We start from the raw sequence: 25,324 nt of genomic DNA, 5'->3' as shown, positions 1-25,324 counted from the left end.
TGCTAAATTAGGGACGGCTAGCGCAGATAGCCCTCGTGTAGCTTTGCGCAAAATTCCAAAACAAACAAACAAACGAGATTTAAATGTATATACGCTTGTTTTCTGTATTTTAAGTTTTCAGTATAAAAGAGATTTTTTAACACATCTTGAGAAGAAGAAACAACTGCCATTTACTTGTAAAATAACTATAACACAATAAAAAAGATCTAAAATGGTTTTAGTTGAACTTCGATAGGCATTGAACAAATATATGAAATTCAGAAATACATTAGGATAAAGTATGATTTTAACGCACACATAATATAAATCAAGGGTCGGAAAATATAAGATTAAATTAGTAATATCAAAAACTGATAATTTAACTTTAGAAAATAACCGTTGATTTGACTCTTTTGAAAGGTTTCAGTTTCCAAATATACATGGATTCAGGAACTTTCTGATTACATATGTAATGTTAATACCAGACCAGTTAAAGAGAACCTTTTAGCTACTTCATTTGTAATTCTTACGTATAATTTTAACCCAAGTGAGTGACACAGATAAGGTGATGAAACCGACTTATGCCATTTTTACGTTTTTTACTGCGTGCGAGACAGGATGTCAATTTACAACTCGACCAACATGTTTTGAATGTCAGATGTGGGAAACCAGTAATTCCAGTCACTTATTTTACAACTTAAGCGAATTAACGATATGTACATGTTTCAGCAGAAATAAATCAGACAGAAGTATGTTCACTCCAAGTGATTAATACAGATAAGACAGGTAGACGTAGCACTATAAGATAATATTACTTTCAAAAAATCAAAGTAACTTTTTCCTTTAAGAGATAAACCAGACAAAAGGATGCTGAATCCAGGTAAGTAAAGTATAGATTATATAATATATAGATTTTTTAAAAAATCGCAGTAGATTCTTGCAGTCAGACAGAAGAATGTTCAATCCAGGGCTGAATCCAGGTAAGTAAAGTATAGATTATATAATATATAGATTTTTTTAAAAAATCGCAGTAGATTCTTGCAGTCAGACAGAAGAATGTTCAATCCAGTTTCTCACTGCTGGTTAGACAGGTAGATGTAGCATTGTACGATGTGATTTTAAAAAATCACAATAACTTCTTTCATTGCAAAGTTAGTCAATTTCTATTACATAATAATTTTGCCGCGTAAGACTAGTGACTACGAGAGTCATGTATTATTTTTTTAAATCTATATATCATACAAAAATCCACTACTTGCACGTGTTTTGTACAATACCTCTGCAGTTAAATTAAACAAATAATGAATTTGTATTTAATGAATGTGTGATTTATTTTTACAATATTAAAACGTAACCCGTATTATATAAAACAGTAGCCAAGTACTGGCACCAAATTATATTCTTCTTTATTGAAAAGAAATTAAAATTATTTCTCTCTCTCCTCTCTCTCTATGTATATAATATCGAACCAGTGAGTGGATCAAATTTCTACCAGACAAATAGTTGATACTTACTAACAAATAACCGCATAAAACTTGTTACCATCCAACCGTGAGAAATGTTACCAAGGAAACAAAAAATGCATTGTTGCTCATATTAGAAAATTCTGATCTGCAGTTTCTTGACGACTGCAGTTTCGAATGAATATTTTATCCTGATGAGCTTTGTATAACCATTACATTTGAGTTATAATTGGCGTGAACTTTTGCTTATCCTCCCTCAACCGGAAACGTGGAACATTTAGCTATACTTTTGTCATCCAATTCGAATCTATCTATTCTGTCTCTAGCATTAAATTTTACCACGTTTAAATTTAACCTTACACAACTGTTTTACAAAAATGAACATATGATTCTAATTTATGTACTTTATAGGCGCATGTTTCCTACCGTGCGGGTCACCTTTACCGGCCTAGCATCAGATACCAAGTACGCAGTGTTTTTAGACATTGTTCCCGTTGATAACAAGCGGTATAGATATGCCTACCACCGCTCGTCGTGGCTAGTTGCGGGAAAAGCTGATCCACCGTCCCCGACGAGGCTTCATCTTCATTCCGACTCTCCCTCTATAGGTGATCAGTTAAAGAAACAGGTAGTTTCGTTCGAGAAAATCAAACTCACGAATAACGAGATGGATAAACAAGGTCATGTAAGTATACTCATTTCTCTGTATTTTCTTTCTCTCTTTCATGCTATTTCAGAAATGGCATTTTTTGAAACCTGGAGTGACTTTACTGGTACATGTATAGAAGCATTGGACACACACACATGCACACATATGTAAATTCTGAACAGATACCTCAATTTTAATATTAATTAAAACTTCAAAATCCGGTAACTATTATGAGATGATGTGCACTGTAGATAGTTGCAATGAACAACAAGTGTACTTTGTTATACTTGATAAATAAGATATGCAGATAATGAACTTTTAATACGTAACAAAATTATATATATATATATACATTTATTTGAGATACACGTATCAAGCTTTTCGTATCCTTTATATAGGTCCACCGTGGATCAGTGGTAAGTTTACGCACTAACAATGCTAAAATACGGGGTTCGATTCCCCGCGGAAGACACAGCAGATAGCTCAATGTGGCTTTGCTCTGAAAACAAAACCCTTACAGATAAAAAATATTGATTAAGAATTGCGGACAGGATACTAAGTCAAGTAAAAACTACTTTTGTATATTACAAAACGACATATTATTAGTAATACATATTTGTTAGCTTCTTCTTTGAACTCTACTGACATTTTGGTTAGAAAGTTAAAACCTACGTAAGCAGAAATCTATTAAAGCGGATGTTTCTTTTGAAGGAAAAGGGGGAATAAGTGGCGAAGCTACTCTGCAGTGTCTGGGGGCATGCCTCTCAGAAAAAAAAAAGTAACTCTTACTGAAAATGGAGCATTTTGATAGTAATTGGGCTGTTTTATACCTTTTAAATGTGTTTTATAAATATTTTGGTACAGTTAAGGGGATGCAATCGCACCCACTCCTCCTATCCCCCTTTCTATGTCTATGCGCCTGAGGTAAAAATAATCTTTATAATGCCAACTATCTTAAGAAGCCAAAGGCTCTGAATCAATTTTGGAACATTCACCTATCCAAAATTGTTTTTTTCATATTCAAATCAAATTTAAGAATATTATAAGATAAGTGAAAATGTTTAGCCGTTTGTTTAGAATGTTCGCACAAACCCCCCCAGTTTACAACTGCTAGATTAGAGGGAAAGAAGGTAGTCAACAGCCCCCACTGCCAACTCGTTGGCTACTTTATTCGGCCAAATACTTGACAGTCACTTTTATAAAGCACTCATAACACCAATGTGTCGAAGGAGACGCGATCTTGAATCTTTGGATTTACGCTTGGCCCAAATGGAAAACAATTAGAAAACTAGTAAATAAATGAGGGTACATCAAAGAATAGGCTGCACTGTCTTTACAATAAATAAATGTAAATAAATAACACAGGCCTGCGATGGTTTTATCTTCTTGAAATTTTTACATGTTCTACGATAATTCCTATACACTGAATCCGAAAATGATATCCATTTTTCTCCACCACGTACATATTTTTCATAAAACGTCATAACGCAATACATAAAAGAAATACCATAACATGTAGGCTTCACAAAAAAAAAAATCAGGAATAATGAGGATTCATATTCGTTTGACATCAATGTTCTTCCCTTATCTTCAGTTTGTTTGTATTTTTGTTAACAAACATAATAATAAAAAAATTTCATTGTGCTAAACGAAATAATCATTTGATCTAAGTAAGATTTTTTTTTCTTCCCGATTTGTTAAAAATACTTACGTGATAGAAAAAAATGGATATTATTTTCTAAATCTGCGTGGCTGAGTTATGGAAAATTCGTTATTAAAACCAAAACAACTTTTATGATGCCCGGCATGGCCAGGTAGTTAGGGAGCTCGACTCGCAATCTGCCGATCGCGGGTTCGAATCCCCGTCCCACCGAACATGCTCGCCCTTTCAGCCGTAGGGGCGTTGTAATGTTACGGTCAATCCCACTATTCGTTGGTAAAAGAGTAGTCCAATAGTTGGCGGTGGGTGGTGATGACTAGCTGCATTCCCTCTGCTAAATTAGGGACGGCTAGCGCAGATAGCCTTCGTGTAGCTTTGCGCGAAATTAAAAAACAAACAAACTTTTATGAAGTTTAAATTTGCAATCGGTGTTAAAATAAAAATAAATAAAAATGTTGTAATATTAATTCTTACCCTGAAAGTATAATTTGTAAATGACTTAAATAAAATTAGTAATGAATACAAGTCACTTGCTTATTTATAAATATATTTATATATAACGCCTAGGCCAATACAACGGCTGCCGTATCCCAACTTGACTGATGAGCCCTGGTATTGAGCGCAAGGCCTAGTCGGCACTGAATATGGCAGATATATCGTGGTTGACATAAAATGTTCTTCTTTGCGTTCACTCGCGAGTTCTTAGAATGACTAAAAAGTTTTCTTCCTTCGATGCTGTGGTTCTTTGACCCGTTCTACGATCAAGCAGACTGACTAGCTTACCAAATGTTAGTTTTACTGCAATAACTAACCCGTTGTATATTCATCTGTCAATTAAAAATAAATCATTGAAACTCCTTTGTCAAAGGTGATTCTCCAACCCTAGTTCCAGGATCTAGGTGATTGATCAGTTTCCAACAAAGAATAAACTAGTAATAGCGAATTGAATTTCACGGAAATTTCTTACATTGACTGTATACGATGCCCTCCGTTAACCAAACATTTGTGTTTACAAACTGCATGTAATAATCCTATCAAATTAATTAATATTAATTCTGATAAATATAAAAATAAAATTTGAAATATATATATATATGTAAGTTGCAAGTAAATGAGCAGTTTTCATATTTTTTGCTTTGCGATTTTCTTTATTTGTTTTCATGTAACAACGTATCTTTCACATTTTCTGTTGCTCGAAGAATTTCCTGTGTTCTGCAGCTGCCGCTTTGTAGTTATTAAATGTGAAGCCTTACTCTCTTTCTCGAGTTTTGAGCTGTTTAATTATTACACAGAAACTTGGTAATTGTAGCAGGTTTAGTTTTTGACCTTGTTTTGTTTCATTAGTTTTTAGTTCCTTCAGTTCACTGTTGAGATTGGTGAAATTTTCAAGGTCAAAGGAAATTCGTAGAGGTATACATTTTCAAACATTTATATAATTACTTTGCACTGATTAAAAAAAATGATTGGTTGTAGCTGCAGTTTATTTATTTGTAGCTTATTACAACCAATATTCCAAGTTTGAAACCACACAATTATAGTTTTCGTTGTGCTTAGTCATCGTGTAATAATAATATACAACAAAACCTATATCAAAATATGTAATAACGAACTTTAACAACGGACTAGATGGAACTTAAAGAATATGTTTTTCTTATATATGTACATAAGACATTAGACGTCAAAACAACAGCAAAAGAGCAGTACGTTTGGTATAATTAGTTTAATATAAGTGAACGATATATTTTCAATATCTTAAGTGCCCTCAGTGGCACAGCGGTACGTCTGCAGACTGACAACGCTAGAAACCGGGTTTCAATACCCGTGGTGGACAGAGCACGGGTATCGTAAAATCCATGCGTAAATTTTATTAAAATTTTTTCTTGGTTTAAGAACCTCAATTTTAATATTAATTAAAACTTCAAAATCATGCAATAATAATTATGCTTTAATAGTTTATTATAGCCTCTACACTGTGATTCAACAGCTGATTTTTCTAATACAACTTTTTACAGTATTAATCTACAACATATATCATAAAGTAAAAAATAAATAAATAAGAAAATTGCAATATTCGCGAGTTTTGAATTTGCCGAACTTGTATTTTTTACGGTGGGAAATTTTGTAACCGACAAAGGAATCCTTGAGGTTATTCAAGTCAAACTAACATCTTCATAACTAAATATGCTACTAACTGGTGTCGATACAGATGTCTTACTTCGTATGAAAACTACGCCAAATGTCTATTTCATAATAATAACCCAAAACATGTTACATTAAATAGCAAGAGAAGATTCAACTCGAATGGTAAATCGTACCACTGCGTTCTGAAATTATAGTTGTATGCTTGATTATCTGCTAGAACGTTTTTGTACGACGTTTTGGAGGCCTAAAGCACACGTAGTCCACAGAAGTCACCAGTAAAGAACAGGCTTCCCTGCTTAAACTTTCCCTTAAACAAAAGACAACCGTATACTTTTTGTTTTTTCTTTAGTCAAGTACATTTATTTGGATATTAGTTAAGAAGACTATACTAAGTTTCTCGTTTAGCTTCTTCCAGAAATGTCTTTAAATTCTGCCTAGATGGATAATTCAACTATAAACACACTCTAAAACAAATATGTGTCATATTGAATATCGATATTCAACCTATTTTCTATAATTTTAACTCAGAAAAAATACTACGATTCAAACATTGCCTAACAAAAAGAGTCGGTAAAAAATAAATGATGTATTCAATAATATGCTTACAGTGCTGTAAACATTATTTGATCAAGTGAAAATTCTCATTCTTATTTGTGTGAAACTCACGAAGGAAAATACGAGAGTGATATATCGCTACCTTTTCGAGTTAGAATGCCTGCTTCTCAGTTGTGTCGTGAGTATCATGCAATTCTAAAGGCGTAATAATTTGACCAAATGATTACAGAGAAAGCTCCTGGACAAAGAGACAATAAAAAAGGCTGAAACTTGACACGATAAGTTGTAGCTTGTGAACTATTCATGTTCAGAATAACGGGTGATCTTTCATCGGGTGAAAAAAAGTCCGAGTTATCTAACGTCTGTCTTGGCGCCAGCAAATATAGCGATTCCATCTTGTTTTATTGTGTGTTCAAACACCGCACCGCATGGATCAAGTCAAAACAAATCTCCAGGGGTGGAACAATCGAAGTTGTTTGGGATGAAGTCAATCTGTGACGACCAGTGACCTTGAAGAGAGAAAGCAAGTCACGCTCCTCCGAGTTACTTCTACAATATCTCAGACGCCTTGAAAAATGAAATATAGCGTCTTTGCACGCGATCTTGTAGGCTTAACACCTATAGGTTTAACCTAAGGTAGTAAATGTATTAGATGAACGCTTCAAGTACCGAAAGAAAGAGTATTGAATTATTAACAGGGACGGTTCAATGTAAATCATTGTAAATTATGTCTGCCTATATGTTACAAACAGAGTTTCCGTATGAAATTAGTTTGGAGTTTATAAAAGTACCTTTCTAAATCCAAAGCACGTAATAAATATTGTTTTTAAAAATTGACATAATACAGCTAAAGGACTCTTGAAGGACTGATACAGTAGGCTGTAATTTAGAAGTCGTGGCGAGTGTCAAAACAGTGAGGTAAGCTTTATCGAAAACGTAAGAATTTGTATATTTGAGATGTAAGACTACGTTTGTACTATATGTATTGTTGTAATGGTTTCTGTTACCGGGCTGATTAGTTTGAATGTTTCGGTAAAATATAAAGTCCAAACCATATATTGACAACGAAAGCGTTTTATTTCTTCGACTTCAAGTTTTACAACTTCTTTGTTTGTAATTAAGCACAAAGATACACAATGAGCTATCTGTTTTCTGCCCACCACGGGTATCGAAACCCGGATTCTAGCGATGTAAGTCCGTAGACATACCGCTGTGCCACTGGGGGCGTTTTACAACTTATACGGTACCACGAAATAACGATAGGCCTAGCCACAAATAGCACTAGATAGTTATTTACTTATGATGTAATTATGCAGAAGAAAAAAAAGGTTTCTTTGTAGGAGCTGGTTATTTGATTTCTTTAGATGAATAACATACAAATTGTTTCTGAACGTTCTTGTCCACTTTCTTATGCTACATTATAACCCTGATAAATAAGGGCTCTTCCGGAACGGTAGTACACAAATAGATCAAGCTGGTATTGTCCGGAACTGGTTCTAAGAACATGAAAATTACTTCAGCCATCTTTCTTGATCAGCACAATTACCAGTTTTCAATCTGGCTTAGTATTTCTGGTATGAGCTTGAATGTCACGTTCGTTACCTTAAATCTCGGTAAACTGGTTACAATTGAAGTTACCACCCGTAAACTTATGGAATCTATACCAAGCCATCCATCGGGAAGATAATCTAACACGATATTAGGTGGAAGTGCTATTAAAGTGTAGAGGCAACATATTTGTTAAAATGAATTATTTAAATACGTTAGAAACAACAAAAAATATCACATATATATATCTTCTTTTGTGGTATATAACTGACACTATGTAATCTATATCTGTAACTTATCTTTACTAAGTGTAGTTTTATATAACTAAGATGTATATGTAATCAAACATCTAAAATTATATGCAGAACGTTCACTAAAAAATTGTAAGTTTGGTGGCAAGTAGTGAAATCATTATAACAAACGAAACATCTGTTGAACAGTTTAGGTGGGTATATTACTATTCCTACACAGGTTAAGTTAGATAGTTTATTGATTAACAATTTCGTGTTCCAAAAGAGGCTTTATTTAACTACCATCCCGTTATATCCATATCGATATGCAGTAGCTGACAACTTGACCCAAAACTGATCAATAGCCTCATCAAACAGTAGACAACCGTTCAGGTTCTCTTCTTCTGTCTGTCAACTTGATGATGTCTTTAAGTAAATAAAGAAGTGTAAAGATTTTTTAATCTTTAATATGAGATCCTTATAGTACACTTCGATTGTTATTTTTTTGTTTGTAGAAATGTTTGAATTGATCTTGTTAACACCCTTACTCTGTCCATGTACACAAGATATTTGCATAAGTTAATTGTGCTATTTGTATTGATGATCATATGGACCATGTATAAAAAGTATCCATTCATCATATCTACATGTGTTTACATTTTTCTTTTACTTACATGGATTGACATCTTCCCTTTACTTACACATCTTACATCTTTCCATTACGTTCGTGCTTTTTATACCTTTCTTTTACTTACATGCATTTACATCCTTCTTTTACTTACATGCCTTTAAATTTTTCTTTTACTTACATGCTTTTACACCTTTCCTTTCCTTTCATAGGTTTACATCTTTTCTTTATTTACGTGCTTTTACATCTCTTCTTTAGTTACATGCCTTTAAATTTTTCTTTTACTTACATGCTTTTACACCTTTCCTTTCCTTTCATAGGTTTACATCTTTCCTTTATTTACGTGCTTTTACATCTCTTCTTTAGTTACCTGCCTTTATACCTTTTCTTACTTACATACATTTAAATTTTCCCGTTACTTATCTGCATTTAAATCTTTCTGTTACTCACAAGCATTTACACCTTTCCTTTGCTTAAATAGATTTGCATCTTTCTTTTATTTACATGTGTTTGCATTTGTTATTTATCTGTCTCTGTGTATTATTAGATAACACTTTTTGCAACAAATCAAGTTTCATACTGTCCACATTACGCACCAATTTTAAATCTACTAAAGCTGAATTAATTAATGAACCTATTTTAAATGGGTTTAAAGGCTGCTTAAAATGTACATATATATATATATATTAAGGAATATTTGTTTTTCCATTTTCAGATACAGCTGAAACGTAATCCCTGAATTAAAAGCTTCACATTTTCCTAGAGTTTACGATCGTAATAGTTTTATTATTTAAATAGATCGTCTAATTTCACAACTTTAAATGTTATGTTATATCAAAATTTTGGCTGTGATTATAAACAAGAACAACAAAAACTAACTCAGACTCTGTAGGTAGGTGATAAACTGTTTATGGAGTAAATAATGACAGAAGGTTGCATGATACGAATGACAAAACTTTACTGAAAATAACTTATTAAAACGTTTGAATTTAACTAAAAGTTCCCATAAGAGTAATTTTTAAAAGGAAAACGCATTCATCACTGCAGCTTTTACAGTAAAACGTGTTCTCTCGACACGCACATCAATGACTGAAATGTATTATGTTTGCAAAAGACTAGATCATCATCGTGTGAGGACCATCACAAGTTTGTTAATTTATCTTTGCATTAATTTAATGCAAAAGAGTGAACTAAGCTTATTCTTTCTGGTAGAAACATACATTAATGCAGCTCTCTGTAAAATCACATTTCATGTGTCTTGTTATTTTCTCCCTTCATAATTGTCACGAATGAGATTTTGAATAGGTAGTTATATGTAATTCCAGACTTACGCTCACGCATAGGAAATAAATCTCGATGCTTACGCACAAAGTACAATATGATTTGAAGAAGCGTAGCAAATATAATTTATCATCCCTGCTGCAGTATAAGCCTTGATTGGATGATACAACTCATGGGATGTACTATTTTAATTCATGAGACCAATCACATGCAAAGAAGCATGAATCTGTGAAATAGTTCTAATACATATACTTCAAATTAACAAACAGCTTGATAAATTGATTTAGTACGCTAAAAATCTTCCGTGATCCAAATTACTGTGAGATGGACGATATTATGTTTGCCCAGTAAAACATAATATTCGAATCTTGGTTCCATCTACTTGAAATTTCAGGATCACGATATCCGTGTACATTTGGCTGCAACATTGAATTTAAAATTATAGATAATTTCAATTTTGCATGCATGTAACTACACATGGTTTATGTAACTTTAGCTCAATTATTCTCGCCAGTGTCTTGATATTTAGACTGACACTAACAAGCATACTCACGATTCTATATCGCCTGCAACTTTACATTTCCTTTTAATGGGAAAAGAAATAGTCAGTTAATTTCTATGAAGCATTCGTATTAAAACCAATTCATTTCATTGTTCAGTTGGCTATCATAAGAATTAATTACTTCGTAAGTATTAAAATAAAACACTATATGAACGAAAAAAAATTGTTAGATGATTGAAGGTTTTCTTTACAACCAAACCTAAATTACTGCAGCTGTGGAGTAATAATTAAAATATTTTTTATTCCCTGGAAAAACATTATTTAGTGATTTAAATATCTTTATGTTCCACATATTTCACTCTTTACAGATCGTACTGAACTCCATGCACAAGTACCAACCAAGAATTCATATTGTAAAGCTGGAAAGCGACTCGTTAAACACCTCTATATCTGACCTAGACTCACAGGCTTTTCGAACATTTATCTTTCCAGAAACTGTATTTACTGCTGTCACTGCTTATCAAAACCAGTTGGTAAGTTCTTTCCTTTTTGTATGTTTTATGAGCTTCTTGTTGTTTTCAAAGTGAGTTATCCAGTTTGTTGTTGATATACGTGATTATATACACAGTCTGCATTTATTCATCTAATGTTTACCATTATAGACTGTCTTTATATTGCGCTTTAAACTACGGTCATTTTGAGTCTATCAGAGTTGATTAATATTGCGAAAGCAGTTTACAAAACTACGTGTAAAATATTTTAAAACTAATATGATTGTTTTTTCTTTCATTGTTATTCAAATCTAGTGTAAGCTGAAATAATTAATTAATCTACTTTAAACGGGATTAAAGGCTGCTTAAAATGTATAAGTATGATGCATATTTATTTTATGTTTTATTTATAGAATATGGACAATGACAGCTTTACTTAACCTGAAAACTTAAACGGATTACCAACCATTTTGCCATCCGAGGATAAATAATTTATTACACAGTTATAAGACTTTAAATCTTCCTTTCGTTAAAATGCAACAAACACGACAATTTTACAGTTTTTCGCTCTAAAATCTGACTTGTATAAATAAAAGTCTGTAAGGTTTTTCATTATCAAAAGGAAATTTCATTACACACTACATGCACTTCATAGACTTGAGTACTTTGCATTTAAAAATTTGAGAACGTTATGCATGACGTCATTATTAATATTATCAATCAGTAATTTTTAAATATTAATAAAGTTTTTCTCAAATCAGATTCAGTGACTGAGTTAGTGTATTACTGATCAACTTATATATTATATAGCAAATAAACAAGCTAGCATATCCGATGAGATATTTTTATCTAATATAATTTTAATCTTTCGTTAACAGTTGTTTTATTATTTCATTTTATCTTTTTTATTTTGATGGAATAAAGAAAGGTTGTTAAAACCAGTAATATTTTTTTCACAGATAATATAATGTTACTCCTTCGTTTAGATTATTTTGTTCTATATTTCTTAAACAGAACAGTCTAATGTCAAAGATCATCTGTAATGACATAAATTTATTACATCGCGTATTGCTAACTTACATAATTTACATATTAAGCTACAAAATCACCATTGTTGCGGAATTTCACGCATTATTATACTCATTATTTTATAAAACAAAATTTCAAACTTTAAATTTGTATCTACTTTATACTTTTGGACTAACTTTACGGAAATGTTCATATTCAGAATGCTTTAAATGACCTTGTATGGCTGAACATGTAAAATCATTTTTTTCTAAACAGATAACCAAACTGAAAATTGACAGCAACCCCTTTGCTAAAGGTTTTAGAGACTCCTCCCGTATTACGGAAATAGAAAGGTAAGGTATTTGGACCAAAACCTTTTTTTTTCCCTAAATAGCAGATAAATAATATTACTTGCAGAGAACAAATCAGTCAAAATCTTTAATTTTACTAGTGTCGACATTATTAAACCTGAACGATCACTCACCTAGTGCTATATATCATCTCCAATTCATGGCAGCCTATCATAAATGTCCACTGTAGCCCACCCTTCCTACATGCGTTTTTAGATGTTGTATTAAGGACTGTCAAATTTGATTAACGACTACACACCTTACAGTTGGTTATTATCTTGATGAAGGTATAAGCTTCTTTGGGCTCGTTTTTTTTTCAAATCACTTTCTTTTAAGCAAATCAGAATATCATAATCAAGAAACAGTCTTTAGTCTCTTGCATTGTTTGATTTTTCGAAGCACTAGGCCTCGAAGATGAAAATCATTCGTTGCTTTGCTTAATAATGATTTTATCTTTTTCAGAGAGTCTATAGAGGCTGTCATTACCAATGTCCGTTCACCTCTACAATCATTACTGGACGTGGAAACCGATAACATGCTACTACGAGACAAAATAACTTTGCTTAACCTCCCTCATCGACCACCATTTTTGTGGAATCCGTCAGAATTTTACAGCAATATCGCACACAGTGATATTTATCGATTTATTTCTACCAATCCAAACTGCATGTCTCAATTTTACTCGCTCAGTACCACCAATCGTTTTCATCCTTCTTTTCTTGGATTCTCTCCCCAGTCACTACCCAACTGGCACTCCCCTACTGAAGGTGTTCAACAGGCTGGATTTATGACACATTATGACGTAATTTCCGGTAATTCTCATGTCGGAAGTATTATTCGCCCAACAGTTCATCATTCAGATTCTGTGTTACATCTTGGCGCTCGTCGTTATTCTCCCTATCCTTACTCGAACAAAGATCAGATGTCATCATCAGCTGGTGTTGAATTTGTTCAGACTGAAAGAAATCCGACGACTTTTAGGTGATAAAAGCGAGGATTTTACTCTGTGAATTTGTAACTTATACACGTACTTCATTAGTTATTTTTAGAGGACCTGATCCAGATAGTGATGATTTAATAAATAAAAACTCAAAACAAAGAACGAAAATGTGCAATTCAACTGTCTTGAGTGTGGGGAATATAAAGCTTGATTAGAAAACAATTTTAAATGTATTGAAAGTCTGTGAATGTAAAGTGTTTAGTGTCATTTGAAAAGCTAGTCGAACTTGCACCGATTAATACACTTGTAGTTTGTTTTAATTGTTAATATGTCCAAGTTTACAGCAAACAAGCTAGGAACGTTTCAGGAGACTAAGCTACTTGTTGAGTCGAATAGCATCAAAACTGTTATATATTCTTTATTTGATTGCATAATATTTTGTAAAAATAACATATCCTGACAAAAACTGAAGAAAAACATTATACAATTGGTTGGTTTGTTTCTTGTTAAGCACAAAGCTACAATCTGTGCTCTCCCCATTGCGGTTATTGAGACCCAATTTTTAGCGATATAATTTCTCAGACTTACTGCTGAGCCACTGGGGAAGAGGGGGGGAGCTATACAATTGGTATAATGTTTTTTTTTTATAATCAAAGGAATACTTCTAAATTAAAAGAAAATAGAATCTTGTGCAGTAATGTACACCCTCATTCCAACACAGGCCCTTGAAATCAATACAAGGGTTGTTACCAAGTTACAAAAAATAAAATAAAAGACATTTATTTTCTCTTACCGAAAACTAACCAGATTTTGAAAAGTAAAATAAAAAAAATCTAATACATTTATATGGAAGATCAAATTATTAATGTTGCATTATCTAAATCAGCTATAGCAATTCCTAAAATATATACAAAAATGGTTATTGACACACTAAATATGCCCCAAAATACCACCCAATGATCTTTCCGAATAATTTATACTTTATTGTATAAAATAATTAGAATATTAAGTTCAAGTCTTCGTAAATTTCATGTATTAATTGATTTTCATAATAAATTATAACTGCAAGTTATGGAATCGGTGTAAAGTATAGAACTGTTTATTTGTAATTATTACACAATGATGAACAGACGGGAGATGTGTAAATAAAACAGTGTGGTAAATATAACAGCAATCATTGTTTAACGTAATATGTAAGGGTGTAGATATTGTGTAAACAGACAATAAATAGGTGTGCATTACTGTTGGATTTTTTCTGTTATTCACAATGTTGTTTTTGTTAAAAAACAATGAATTTTTAGTTCAAGCCATAGCCATATTAAAATATATGGGACCTCACGTAGTTTGATCTTGATAGCGATATTTATATGAACTGTAGAATAATCTAGTGTAAATAATCATTTTCTACATTCTAAAATACGTTGAGCAATGTGTGCGTGTAACGACAAAATATGTGATTTCAACTCCCAATAATACATACTTTTATGGTAATATTTCAATAGTAACCCACATATGTTATAAAATTACTATCGATGCGTGATATACGTTACAGACTTCTCTGGTGTAACATCAACACCTTTCGATATACGCTTCAGACTTTCTTGGTGAAACGTCAGAACCGTTTGATATACACCACAAACATTCCCGGAGAATCATCATAACTGTTCAATATACACTACAGATTTTCTTGGCGAATCGTCAGAACTGTTCGATATGCACTACAGACTTCCCTAGTGAAAAATCTAAACCATTTGATATACGCTAATGACTTTCCTTGAGAAACGCCAAGACCGTGCGATATAAGCTACAAACTTCCCTGGTGAAACTACAAACTTCCCTGGTGAACCATCACAACAATTCGATGTAAACTACAGACTTCCTTAGTGAATAGTCAGAACCGTTCGATATACCCATCAAATCCCTCTGTTGAACCATCACAACCGTTCAATGTAAAGTGAAGACTTCCCTGGGAAGAAAATCAAAATCGTTGGATATACACAACAAACCTTCATTGTGAACCATTCGATATCATTACAGGCTTCCCTCAAGAAACATCAAAACAGTTCGAGATAAACTTCGACCATTTCTCATCATATTTCAATAGTAAAAACTCGTACGTGTGCAGGAGATGTATATCACAGTGGTAATTAAAAACCTGATTTGAGATCGTAAAACAGTTTACTGCTTATCCGATATGTTGAAAGTACAGACAAACAACAAGATCTCGTTCGATCAGCATATGTCAGATCTTTATAATCCTTGTTTAAATCTCTAACAACTGGTTCGATACTTCGTGGATTTTGCTTACTTCTCGCCAGTGGATTTTATCTGCTATTCGACTGTGGATTGTACTTGCCTGTAATGGGAATCCCCCGTAAGTCGAGATTATGAGGCTCTCATAAGCATCTTTAATCACACGCTAACCTGAGTTTGAGTACTTGTAAAAACGTTGATAGGAATAATATCAATTTCAATATACCAACGTTCGTTTAATGGCCACAATTTTTTTATTTCATGTTTAAAGGTTGATGGACCTTTCCGATGTATAAATTTACGATGAGAATAAAACGTATCAAAATATGAAAGATGCGATTTGTAAAATGATTTTTTAAGATTTCTCATATATATAAATAAATATATATATACATACGTGTGTAGACACGGATACTTATCACCTTATTTTAAAGAAATGTTTTTGTTTTTTAAGTTAAGGTGATTTTTTTACCGATAAAGTACAAGTGCAAAATTATTAAGTATATTAATCGTTTCTGTAATGAATATTTTATTATAGCTTTTCTTTTAATGCATTAGAATAAGATAATTCAACTGATATATAAATAGTTTTGTTTGTTTGTTTATTTCTGAACAAAAAGCTACACAATGGGATATTTATGCTGTGCCAATTACGGATATCCAAACCCGAGTTTTAGTGTCATAAGTCCAGAGACTCTACTGAGCAACTGGGAAGAGGAGCTATATAAATAGTGCATGTTCATTTAACTAAAATAACCATGGATACTAATTTTAACGTGAGTATATTCACGTTTTTTTTTTGTTGTTGTTTTTCAGAACTATAAGCTATTCTAATTAATTCTCTGATCATTTCGCCGAAATATAAGACAACATAAATGCAACCTCACTGAAATCTACTTTTATCATGGACTTAAAACTACTGAATACACTTCTAGTAAAAATGCTATCTTTCTTGTAATGCTTAGTACCTCAATCCATTAACCCAACCTTACACTGTACAATTTTTATGCCCCTTTTTACGAGTTGAATATTAACCACTGCAACATTTTATTTTTTGTAAAGATTGATCCCTGACGTTGTTTCGTCAATGGGAGTGTTGTTATAAACATATTGTATAATTCACTAAACTATAAACAGAAGGCACAAAGGCAAGACTTGAAGTTGTCTAACTAATTTAATATTTTGGCAAACTGTTCACAAATCAAGAAGCGCATATTTATGAATTTATCACTTGTATTATATTTTCACCATAGCTTTTGTCCGCAGACATACCGCTGTGCCACTGGAGGACATTCACCACAGCAAGTCTTTGAACAGATTAGACCATGTTAATAGTTACCACAGTTAGGATCATGTTAATATTTAACATTGTTTTGACCATGTTAATAGTTACCACAGTTAGGATCATGTTAACATTTAACATTGTTTTGACCATGTTAATAGTTACCACAGTTAGGATCATGTTAATATTTAACATTGTTTTGACCATGTTAATATCTACCACAGTTATGACCATATTGATTTTTAACTCTGTTTTGACCATGTTAATTAAATATCTACCACAGTTAGGACCGTGTTGATTTTTAACTCTGTTTTGACCATGTTAATATCTACTACACTTAGGACCATGTTGATTTTAAACAATGTTTTGACCATGTTAATATTTTCACAGCTAGGACCGTGTTGATTTTTAACACTGTTTTGACAATATTAATATCTACCACACTTAGGACCTTGTTAATTTTTAACACTGTTAGAACTATTTTAATATTTAGCATCATTAGAAATGAGATGACTTAATCCACTAGAAAAAATTCGGGTCATATAAATTCGAAAGATAATGTAGACAGTGAAGCTTCAGATTATCAACTTATCTTTACTCCATTCACTACTAGTGAGGGCCATATATTACAGTGAGTAATTTTATGTTTGTGCTTGTTACAACATTCAATGTAAAGAACTACTACACTGATTGGATGAAGTCATTCATCTTCTATATAAAATATATAAGAGACTGCAATGTATTTGTGACTTTTTCCAGAGGATTAAATATTCGACATATACCAGGCATTCATTCACACATTTACTGCCCCCCCCCCCAGTGGCACAGTGGTATGTCTGCGGACTTACAACGCTAGAATCCGGGTTTCGATACCTGTGGTGGGTAGAGCACAGATAGCCCATTGTGTAACTTTGTGCTTAATTACAAACAAATAAACAAAACACAATTACTCTGCAATATAAATGGCTCACAACTGTCATAATCTGTAATCCGAAAGTCTACAGTTAAACGTTATAGGGGTTAACACAAAAATATTAATGGTATTTTTATTTCATTTTTTGTGCCTCATTTATTATTAGAGACCCTGCATCCAACAAATTCACAGACCTACAAGCAAATTGGTGTATAAACAGTTTAGTATAATGTGTTTAAAAAAGCCTATGTATACGGACCTCATTAGTAATTCTAGGGTTTACAATTCCTATGCTAAAGACATCTAATCTAAGTTTTACAGTGGAGGTTTACAACAATGCAAATTTTTCTGTTCTGTACTTCATTATTTTTTTACCTTGGAAAATTCTACCTCCAGATCTCAGTGACATTATTTAACCTACAGATTTCAATGAAAACATTTTATCTGCAGATCTCATTGATATTATTTAACATACAGATCTCAGTGATATTATTTAACCTACAAATCTCAGTGATATTATTTAACCTCCAGATCTCAGTGATATTATTTAACCTCCAGATCTCAGTGACATTATTTAACCTACAGATTTCAATGAAAACATTTCATCTGCAGATCTCATTGATATTATTTAACATACGGATTTCAGTGAAAATATTTAATCTACAGATCTCATTGATATTATTTAACGTACAGATCTCAGTGATATACGATACTTTTGCTGCTTGAGTCAGACCACCCAGTGTTTTTTTTTCTTTCCAAAGAACCCCTCTTCCTTTCATAGATCTAACGTTACGTGAAATGGGATGTGGTAAATTTTCAATTTATTTACCACTGGTTTCATGAAGAGAATGACGATAATAGAAAGAACCCCAATGTGTGCAAGTTCAGAAATAAACCAAAACTGAAATCGTTTTTACAAAATACTGTAATAGCGATAGCAGAAAATGCATTCTAATCTTTATAGGTAAGAGCAGTATATTTAATTAGCTATACTAATTACTAGGTTGATTGTTTTTTACTTCTAATATATGTAGGTAACTTGCTTTGGACAGAATATTTTTATTTTATTTTATTTTTTTCATTTCGCGCAAAGCTACACGAGGGCTATCTGCGCTAGCCGTCCCTAATTTAGCAGTGTAAGACTAGAGGGAAGGTAGCTAGTCATCCCCACCCACCGCCAACTCTTGGGTTACTCTTTTACCAACGAATAGTGGGATTAACCGTCACTTTATAATGCCCCCACGACTGAAAGGGCGAGCATGTTTGGTGGGACTGGGATTCGAACCCGCAGATTACGAGTCGAGCGCCCTAACCACCTGGCCATGCCGGGCTTGAACAGAAGATAATAATTGCGTAATTGGTTAAAAGAGTGGTAGAAAATAGTTTTGTATGATAGTTCAATAATTGTTTAAATTTATATTACGATAGGTCAAACAACAACAACAACAATAAAAATGTGTGAAATATTTTGGCCGTCTTAAATTCTATTTCTTTTGGACAGACAATACATGAATACTTTTATAGTGTTATAATGGAAGTAACACAGCTTGGATCTTGACTTTGATATTTGTACACAGATACTAGCTTCGTAACTTTCAATGTCTAAGTCACATAAATTATTTGAGAGACTTTGAAAAAGTAGATGTATGCCACCAGGTTTAATTCGCTGGTATATTTAATACTCTGTTTGACCAATATATTATAAGGTTAAATGGTGAGATTACCTGAGTAATTAATGCCGTTCTGTATTTTTCTCAATTATCGTGTGTTTGAAATGTGCTGGTAGTACATTATGATACACTCACATGATTTAACTTCTCAAACTTCTCTTCCAGAAAATCACGGTTGTCAGTCAAACAATATGTGTTGTTGTTTTTGAGAGAAAAATACTATTATCGCAACTACTGACACTCTTAGAAACGTTTAGAACTGTGTTGAAAAAATGCTGCAGTGCCCCAATGGTTACCTGCGGATCAAAGGGTCCTAAGCTCGAGACGTGGTGTAAAATCGATATTGAATTCCTTTATTAGGTTGCAAGAGTTGGGCGAAGCCCTTGGGTGGCAGGTGCCGATGTCAGCCTTGTCTTTCCTTTGGTCAGAAGCTCAAAATTAGAGACGGCTCAATATGAATTCTGGGAGTTTCTGACCTAGCCATTTAGCTCATATTCGCTTGAGGTGTGAATCATGTGGAAAATTCCAAATCCAACTTTCTATTGCTTTCAAAACATTATTAGAATAACGTTTACTCATTTTACGGAGCACTTTTTCTTTACTGGTATATTAAAGGAAAATGTAACTCTGTGCTCCATATAAGTATTTTAATATGATTACTTTCATTTTATATGTTTTCAATATATGTTTCTAGAAATCTTTTTTAAACCATCAGTTTTTACAGTATGCTTAAACACTATCTCACGTTAATGTGTATATGAAAGAGTAATCTATCTGGTTTATAATGCTTTTGTAATCACCTTGTCACTGTGACTTAATTAACATACTTTTTGTTTTACTGCAAATAGCGTTTGTTTAACTTACATATTAGCGCAAAACTACACAATCGGTTATCTGCACTATTTCTACTGTGAGTAATCGAATCCCGGACTTTAGCGTTGTAAGTTCATTAACTTATTGCTGGCCGACCGGGGGACTAAGAGAAGCAACCCGAGTTGAATCTCACAAGAGTTAACTATGTTAAATCTGAACGAAAGACATATTACCGAACGGATTTTTTGACATACGTTGAAGAAAGTTAGGAAGGGTATTAGTTTTCAATTTATCAAAGAAATAATTAAGGTCTTTAAAAGTTCTTATACTCCTAAGTGAAATATTTATTCCCAATAGTTTATCAGAACTGTCTGTAATTTTTTGAGGGGTGGGGGACATTTGTTAGTTTGTTTGTTTTTAGTTAAGCATAAAGCTACAGAATGGGCTATGTATGCTCTGCTCACCACGGGTATCATAACCCGGTTTCTAGCGTTGTAAGTCCGCAGACATACCTCTGTGCCAATGGGGAGCGGTGGGGGACGTATTTAGCAGTGTTATTCCTGCCAAGGTGAATAAATTGTAATATACAAAGTAAAAGTAAAAGATGTGAATCCGTTGTCGAGGCCAAAGAACTTACACAAAAATATAGTTGGTTACTGAAGTGGTCTTTAGATTATCTTATGTTCTAAGTGTAAACGATGATTTAAATTACACCCAGGTTTCCCTGAATTCAATGTTATTGGTGATCATTCTTCGCATTTTGTTTTCAGTTGATAACAGATTTGAGAAAAAGACCAATTCTTCAAACTGAAGTGGCTAGATAAAGTTTTGATTCTTTATGCTCTCTTTTTAGATTATCCATTTTATTTTAGATAGGAGAATGTGTTCACCAGTTGCGAAGCGTCACTACTGCTCTTACTTACACGCATCAGATTGGAACTATTAATATTAAGCTTCCCTAGGATAACATCCAGTCACTTGAAAAAATAGAAGTTATTTTATACCACATGGTGAATATTCTACCAACATTTTTACTGGCAGTTATATAGAACTATATCCTGTAAAGCTCTCAGTGTCAGGTACAAGCAAAGTTTATGTCATGATTGATGGATCAATTTATGTTGTTATTTCTGCCATTCCTTCTCAACCAGACAAGTTGAAGCTCATGGTTGTAGTGTTAGGACTAACTTGGGATGACATGACCTACCACTCCTCTAGGCTCCCGGCTGTGCTGGGTCGCCCCACATCTCTCATCCTTCTGTCAAACTCGACATTTACATTTGCACGTAAAAACTATTTCAGGATGCGTAGGGGTGGTACACATTTCATGTCCGTTTGTTGCGCTTTTTACCATTTGACTAATTACTCCTTTATTCCGAAATGACGCTCTAAGTTGTACACTTCTTAGATATACTGACCTGAAGTAACTTTAAACTTACAGGTGGTCCAATAGCAGGTCTTGTGACAGGGTAAAAAATGAGTAGTAATAATTTTCCACCAATTAGCCAAAATTGCTAGTGCAGGCATAGACATTCACGTACATGCACACGTACATAGTATATCACAATACGTTTATTTACACAACATATAATAACAATGAAATACACTACTGGCACTCCCCTTAGTAATCAGGAAATGGTCTTTAAAACAGAAATTAACATAATCTCACGTTATGCACTTTCGTATATATAACTTATATTTACAGAACTATAAAATAACACTTTTATCTTTCTTTTCTGTCTTTACAACACAATAACAAGATCCTTTATCTTTCTTTCGTGTTTCTTTTATAGTGACGTACATTAATTTATTATTATTTAAGTCTGCTTTCTAATTGGCGAGACATTTGATCAAAATAGTGAAAAGGAGTGGACTTGCCAGTATGTCCTCAAGTAATCCGCACTGCTGAGAAAAAGCTAGTTTTTCTGTGCTTTAACAATCAGGAATATCCAAGTGAACAAATATTTCAAGTCCACATTCTTTAATATAATGTGGCCCGGCATGGCCAGGTGGTTAGGGCGCTTGATTCTCAATCTGTGGTTCGAATACCCGTCACACCACACATGCTCGACCTTTCAGCCATGGGGGCGTTATAAAGTGACGGTCAATCCCACTAGTCCTTGCTAAAAGAGTAGTCCAAGAGTTGGCGATGGGTGGTGATGACTAGCTGCGTTCCCTCTAGTCTTACACTGCTAAATTAGGGATGGCTAGCGCAGATAGCCCTCGTGTAGCTTTGCGCGAAATTCAAACAAACAAATTAATATAATGTTTGAAGTGAACGGCTGCGAACTACAAACCTCACTGTTGAGAAGTGAGAAACATATTCTAACTGTAAGGTGAAGCATGTATAAAAGACGAGGTTTGCAGGAAGGAGAGTCTGATGGATAAGTTAGATAAAAAGAGTTTTCTTTACGACTTTTCTACAATGAAACTGTATATCGTAATTCTAAAGACTTCCGCAAGCTTAGTGTTACTAGATTAATTAAACGTTGCGAGCCTCAGATAAAGTAGATAGTTTAATGAGATTTTAAACTGTTTATTTCATTAGAAAGTATTTCCACTGTCGCAAAATGTCATTTGTGAAAAGTGCTTACGAATCACATTCAACGTTCCACAGGGTCTGTACTAAAATGTTTGCTGGGGAAAATGAACTATTTTGGCTTATTTGAGGGCTGCTGTTGAAATGAAAATTTTACGCATATTAGATTGAAGATTATAATTACCCGCGGCATGTGTGACCGAGAATCCAGAGCAGTCTTCGGTGGCACATGGTACGAATTCGCCCCCACATAGAAACATATCATACCGTGGAGGGTCCAGAGATCTTAACTTGTGGGAGAACATCTCCTTACACGCCACGTGGGTGGGCTAAATACGATCCTAATTAAGAACAGTCCCAGTTCTTAATCTAACGGAAGGTGGAACTGTCGGCCTGCCAAGTACACTGGACAAATGGCCTACGTAGCACCGTGTCATAGTTATCCGGAGGTTCCCGTGGTGGCGGCTGCAGCTTTCTACACTTGGTGCGCGGCGATGTGTAACACAGGTGCCACGACTGTAGAGGTTGTCCATAGGAAAGCCGTGTTCTCCTTGGGTGACACTGTTGCACAGATGTGTTATGTAAATAGTGCACACTTAATGGTAATATAAAGTGGTTTCGTTCTTCCCAGTCTACGTTCTCATGTATCTTTATATTATCCTTTTTTTCTTTGGTATAAGCTGAACCACACATATTTTTTGAAAAAAAAAAAAAATACTGTGCACATAGAAAGTGGCAGAAGAAACATAAATGAATTAGTGTAGGTGGAGAGCATGTAACGGCATAAAAAGGAGGCTCAGTTTAAAGAAGTGGTCAAAGAAAGGTTTAGAGAACATATTACTGTATCAAAGGGGGTTTTGTACTTTTTCTACACTTTAAAACTACATCGTCGGTGGTCTTATGGTCTGATAAAGTAACTGTTATTTCATTATCGAACCTCCTGACTTCTTTTTCAATATTAGCACGGCAAATGTATCCATGATTTTTAAGCATTTAAAAACTTATTCTAAAAGGAAAGAGTTGATGTTATGCACATTCGGCTTTATTGGCGAATTAACTAGAATGAAATGTTATGTATGCTTACACAGAATTTTAAAAGCACGCAGCTGCAAAAGTACAGTCGACTTATATTCATTGTTTTTAGCATGTACTGCGGCAAAATCAAGAATTTTAAAGTGGTGCAGATATAGATTAAGATAAATTGGTTGATGCCTAGTGAATAGTTGAGACTTTAGGAATCCTGATGAGTCGATTTTTAAGACGTGAAATGTCAGTTTCTAGCTTTTCGATTCTCTTAACATAAGCAAAACTAATGGCGTGTCTGTGATACAAGAACGAGCACTTTCCACTGCTTATATGTTAGAGTTTATTTGCGATCATGAGGTACTTTTTACTGTTTTATTTGCAATCATGCTGATTTCACATAACATGACAGTTTTCTTGTAATCTCAGTATAATTAATTAATCAGTTATTAAGAGGTACTAATTGCTAATTTGTTTGTATCCTATGTTTCCACTGTTAATCTCCTGCTGTCTTTAGGGAAGTCCTGAGAAAGACTGTATGTGGTAAAAGGGTCTGAGATGTGCTCTGTTTGTTAGAAAGGCTATCCACTCTTTTGGGCTCTCCTCCACTATGACTTCAGTTACCTAACCATATGAATGATTTCAAAATCATACGTACCGTCCTTCTTGGGGCATACATGAAGACGGCACGAAATTAGCAGCCAAAACGTAGACTATAAACTAATTAATAAATACAGTTACGTTATTGTTTTGGCTACTAATCAATGATTGATATCCGATCGCTATAACATTACCGTAAGTACATAGAAGTTTCGAATATCCAGGTTTTACTTACTTCTGAATGTGTTATCAGTTAAATAAATGTATAAGATATCCTTTCTCTTTCTTTTTTCTCGTGTGTGGTTATATCCCATTATTTTAACATTATTTCACATAATGAAGTATTAGAGATTGTTCTATATCTTAGAGTCTTGTATGTCTATTATACTCCTGAATTCTGATTTTTGTTGGTCTTTTTCGTTTTTTCAAATGTATTGGAGAACACTTTCACAAGAGATATTATAAACTGTATTTTCCCTCCGTTGCATCCTTAGGTGGTTTGGTGTATATATGTGTATACTGACTGTTTACCATATTGTTTTGTGGCTTCTGAATACTGTTCTGTGTTTATGCTGTTTGCATCTCTTCTATGTGTTTCCAAAAAGACCTTTGACATATGGAAATATTGCCGTGTGTCTATAATTTTCTTCCTGCTTAATTTTGGAGTTTACCTTCTTTATCAATTTCAATATCAAAATATCTAATGTCATAGAGGGCTGTAGTGATGTGTTTTTATCCCTTTTTCTTAGTAATTTCTTATTGCAAATCTTGTTCATTCTGGAGAATAGGCAGTTAATGATGCCCT

At 33.5% G+C, this 25,324-nt stretch overlaps 1 protein-coding gene across 1 annotated transcript in view; it reads left to right on the top strand.

Moving 5' to 3' along the window:
• Positions 1-13,471, top strand: part of LOC106457370 (T-box protein 12-like) — a 24,154-nt gene extending 10,683 nt beyond the window's left edge. The window contains exons 2-5 of the mRNA XM_013916784.2: positions 1,854-2,127; positions 11,006-11,170; positions 12,413-12,489; positions 12,949-13,471. Of these exons, the coding sequence (XP_013772238.2) occupies positions 1,854-2,127; positions 11,006-11,170; positions 12,413-12,489; positions 12,949-13,471 (1,039 nt within the window). The remainder of the gene's footprint in view (positions 1-1,853; positions 2,128-11,005; positions 11,171-12,412; positions 12,490-12,948) is intronic.
• The last annotated feature ends 11,853 nt before the right edge of the window (positions 13,472-25,324 follow it).

Source organism: Limulus polyphemus, unplaced genomic scaffold (assembly GCF_000517525.1).
Source record: "Limulus polyphemus unplaced genomic scaffold, Limulus_polyphemus-2.1.2 Scaffold16, whole genome shotgun sequence".
NCBI classification, from domain to species: domain Eukaryota; kingdom Metazoa; phylum Arthropoda; class Merostomata; order Xiphosura; family Limulidae; genus Limulus; species Limulus polyphemus.
The sequence above is the reverse complement of the archived record's forward strand: the minus strand, read 5'-3'. Positions and strand labels throughout refer to the sequence as shown.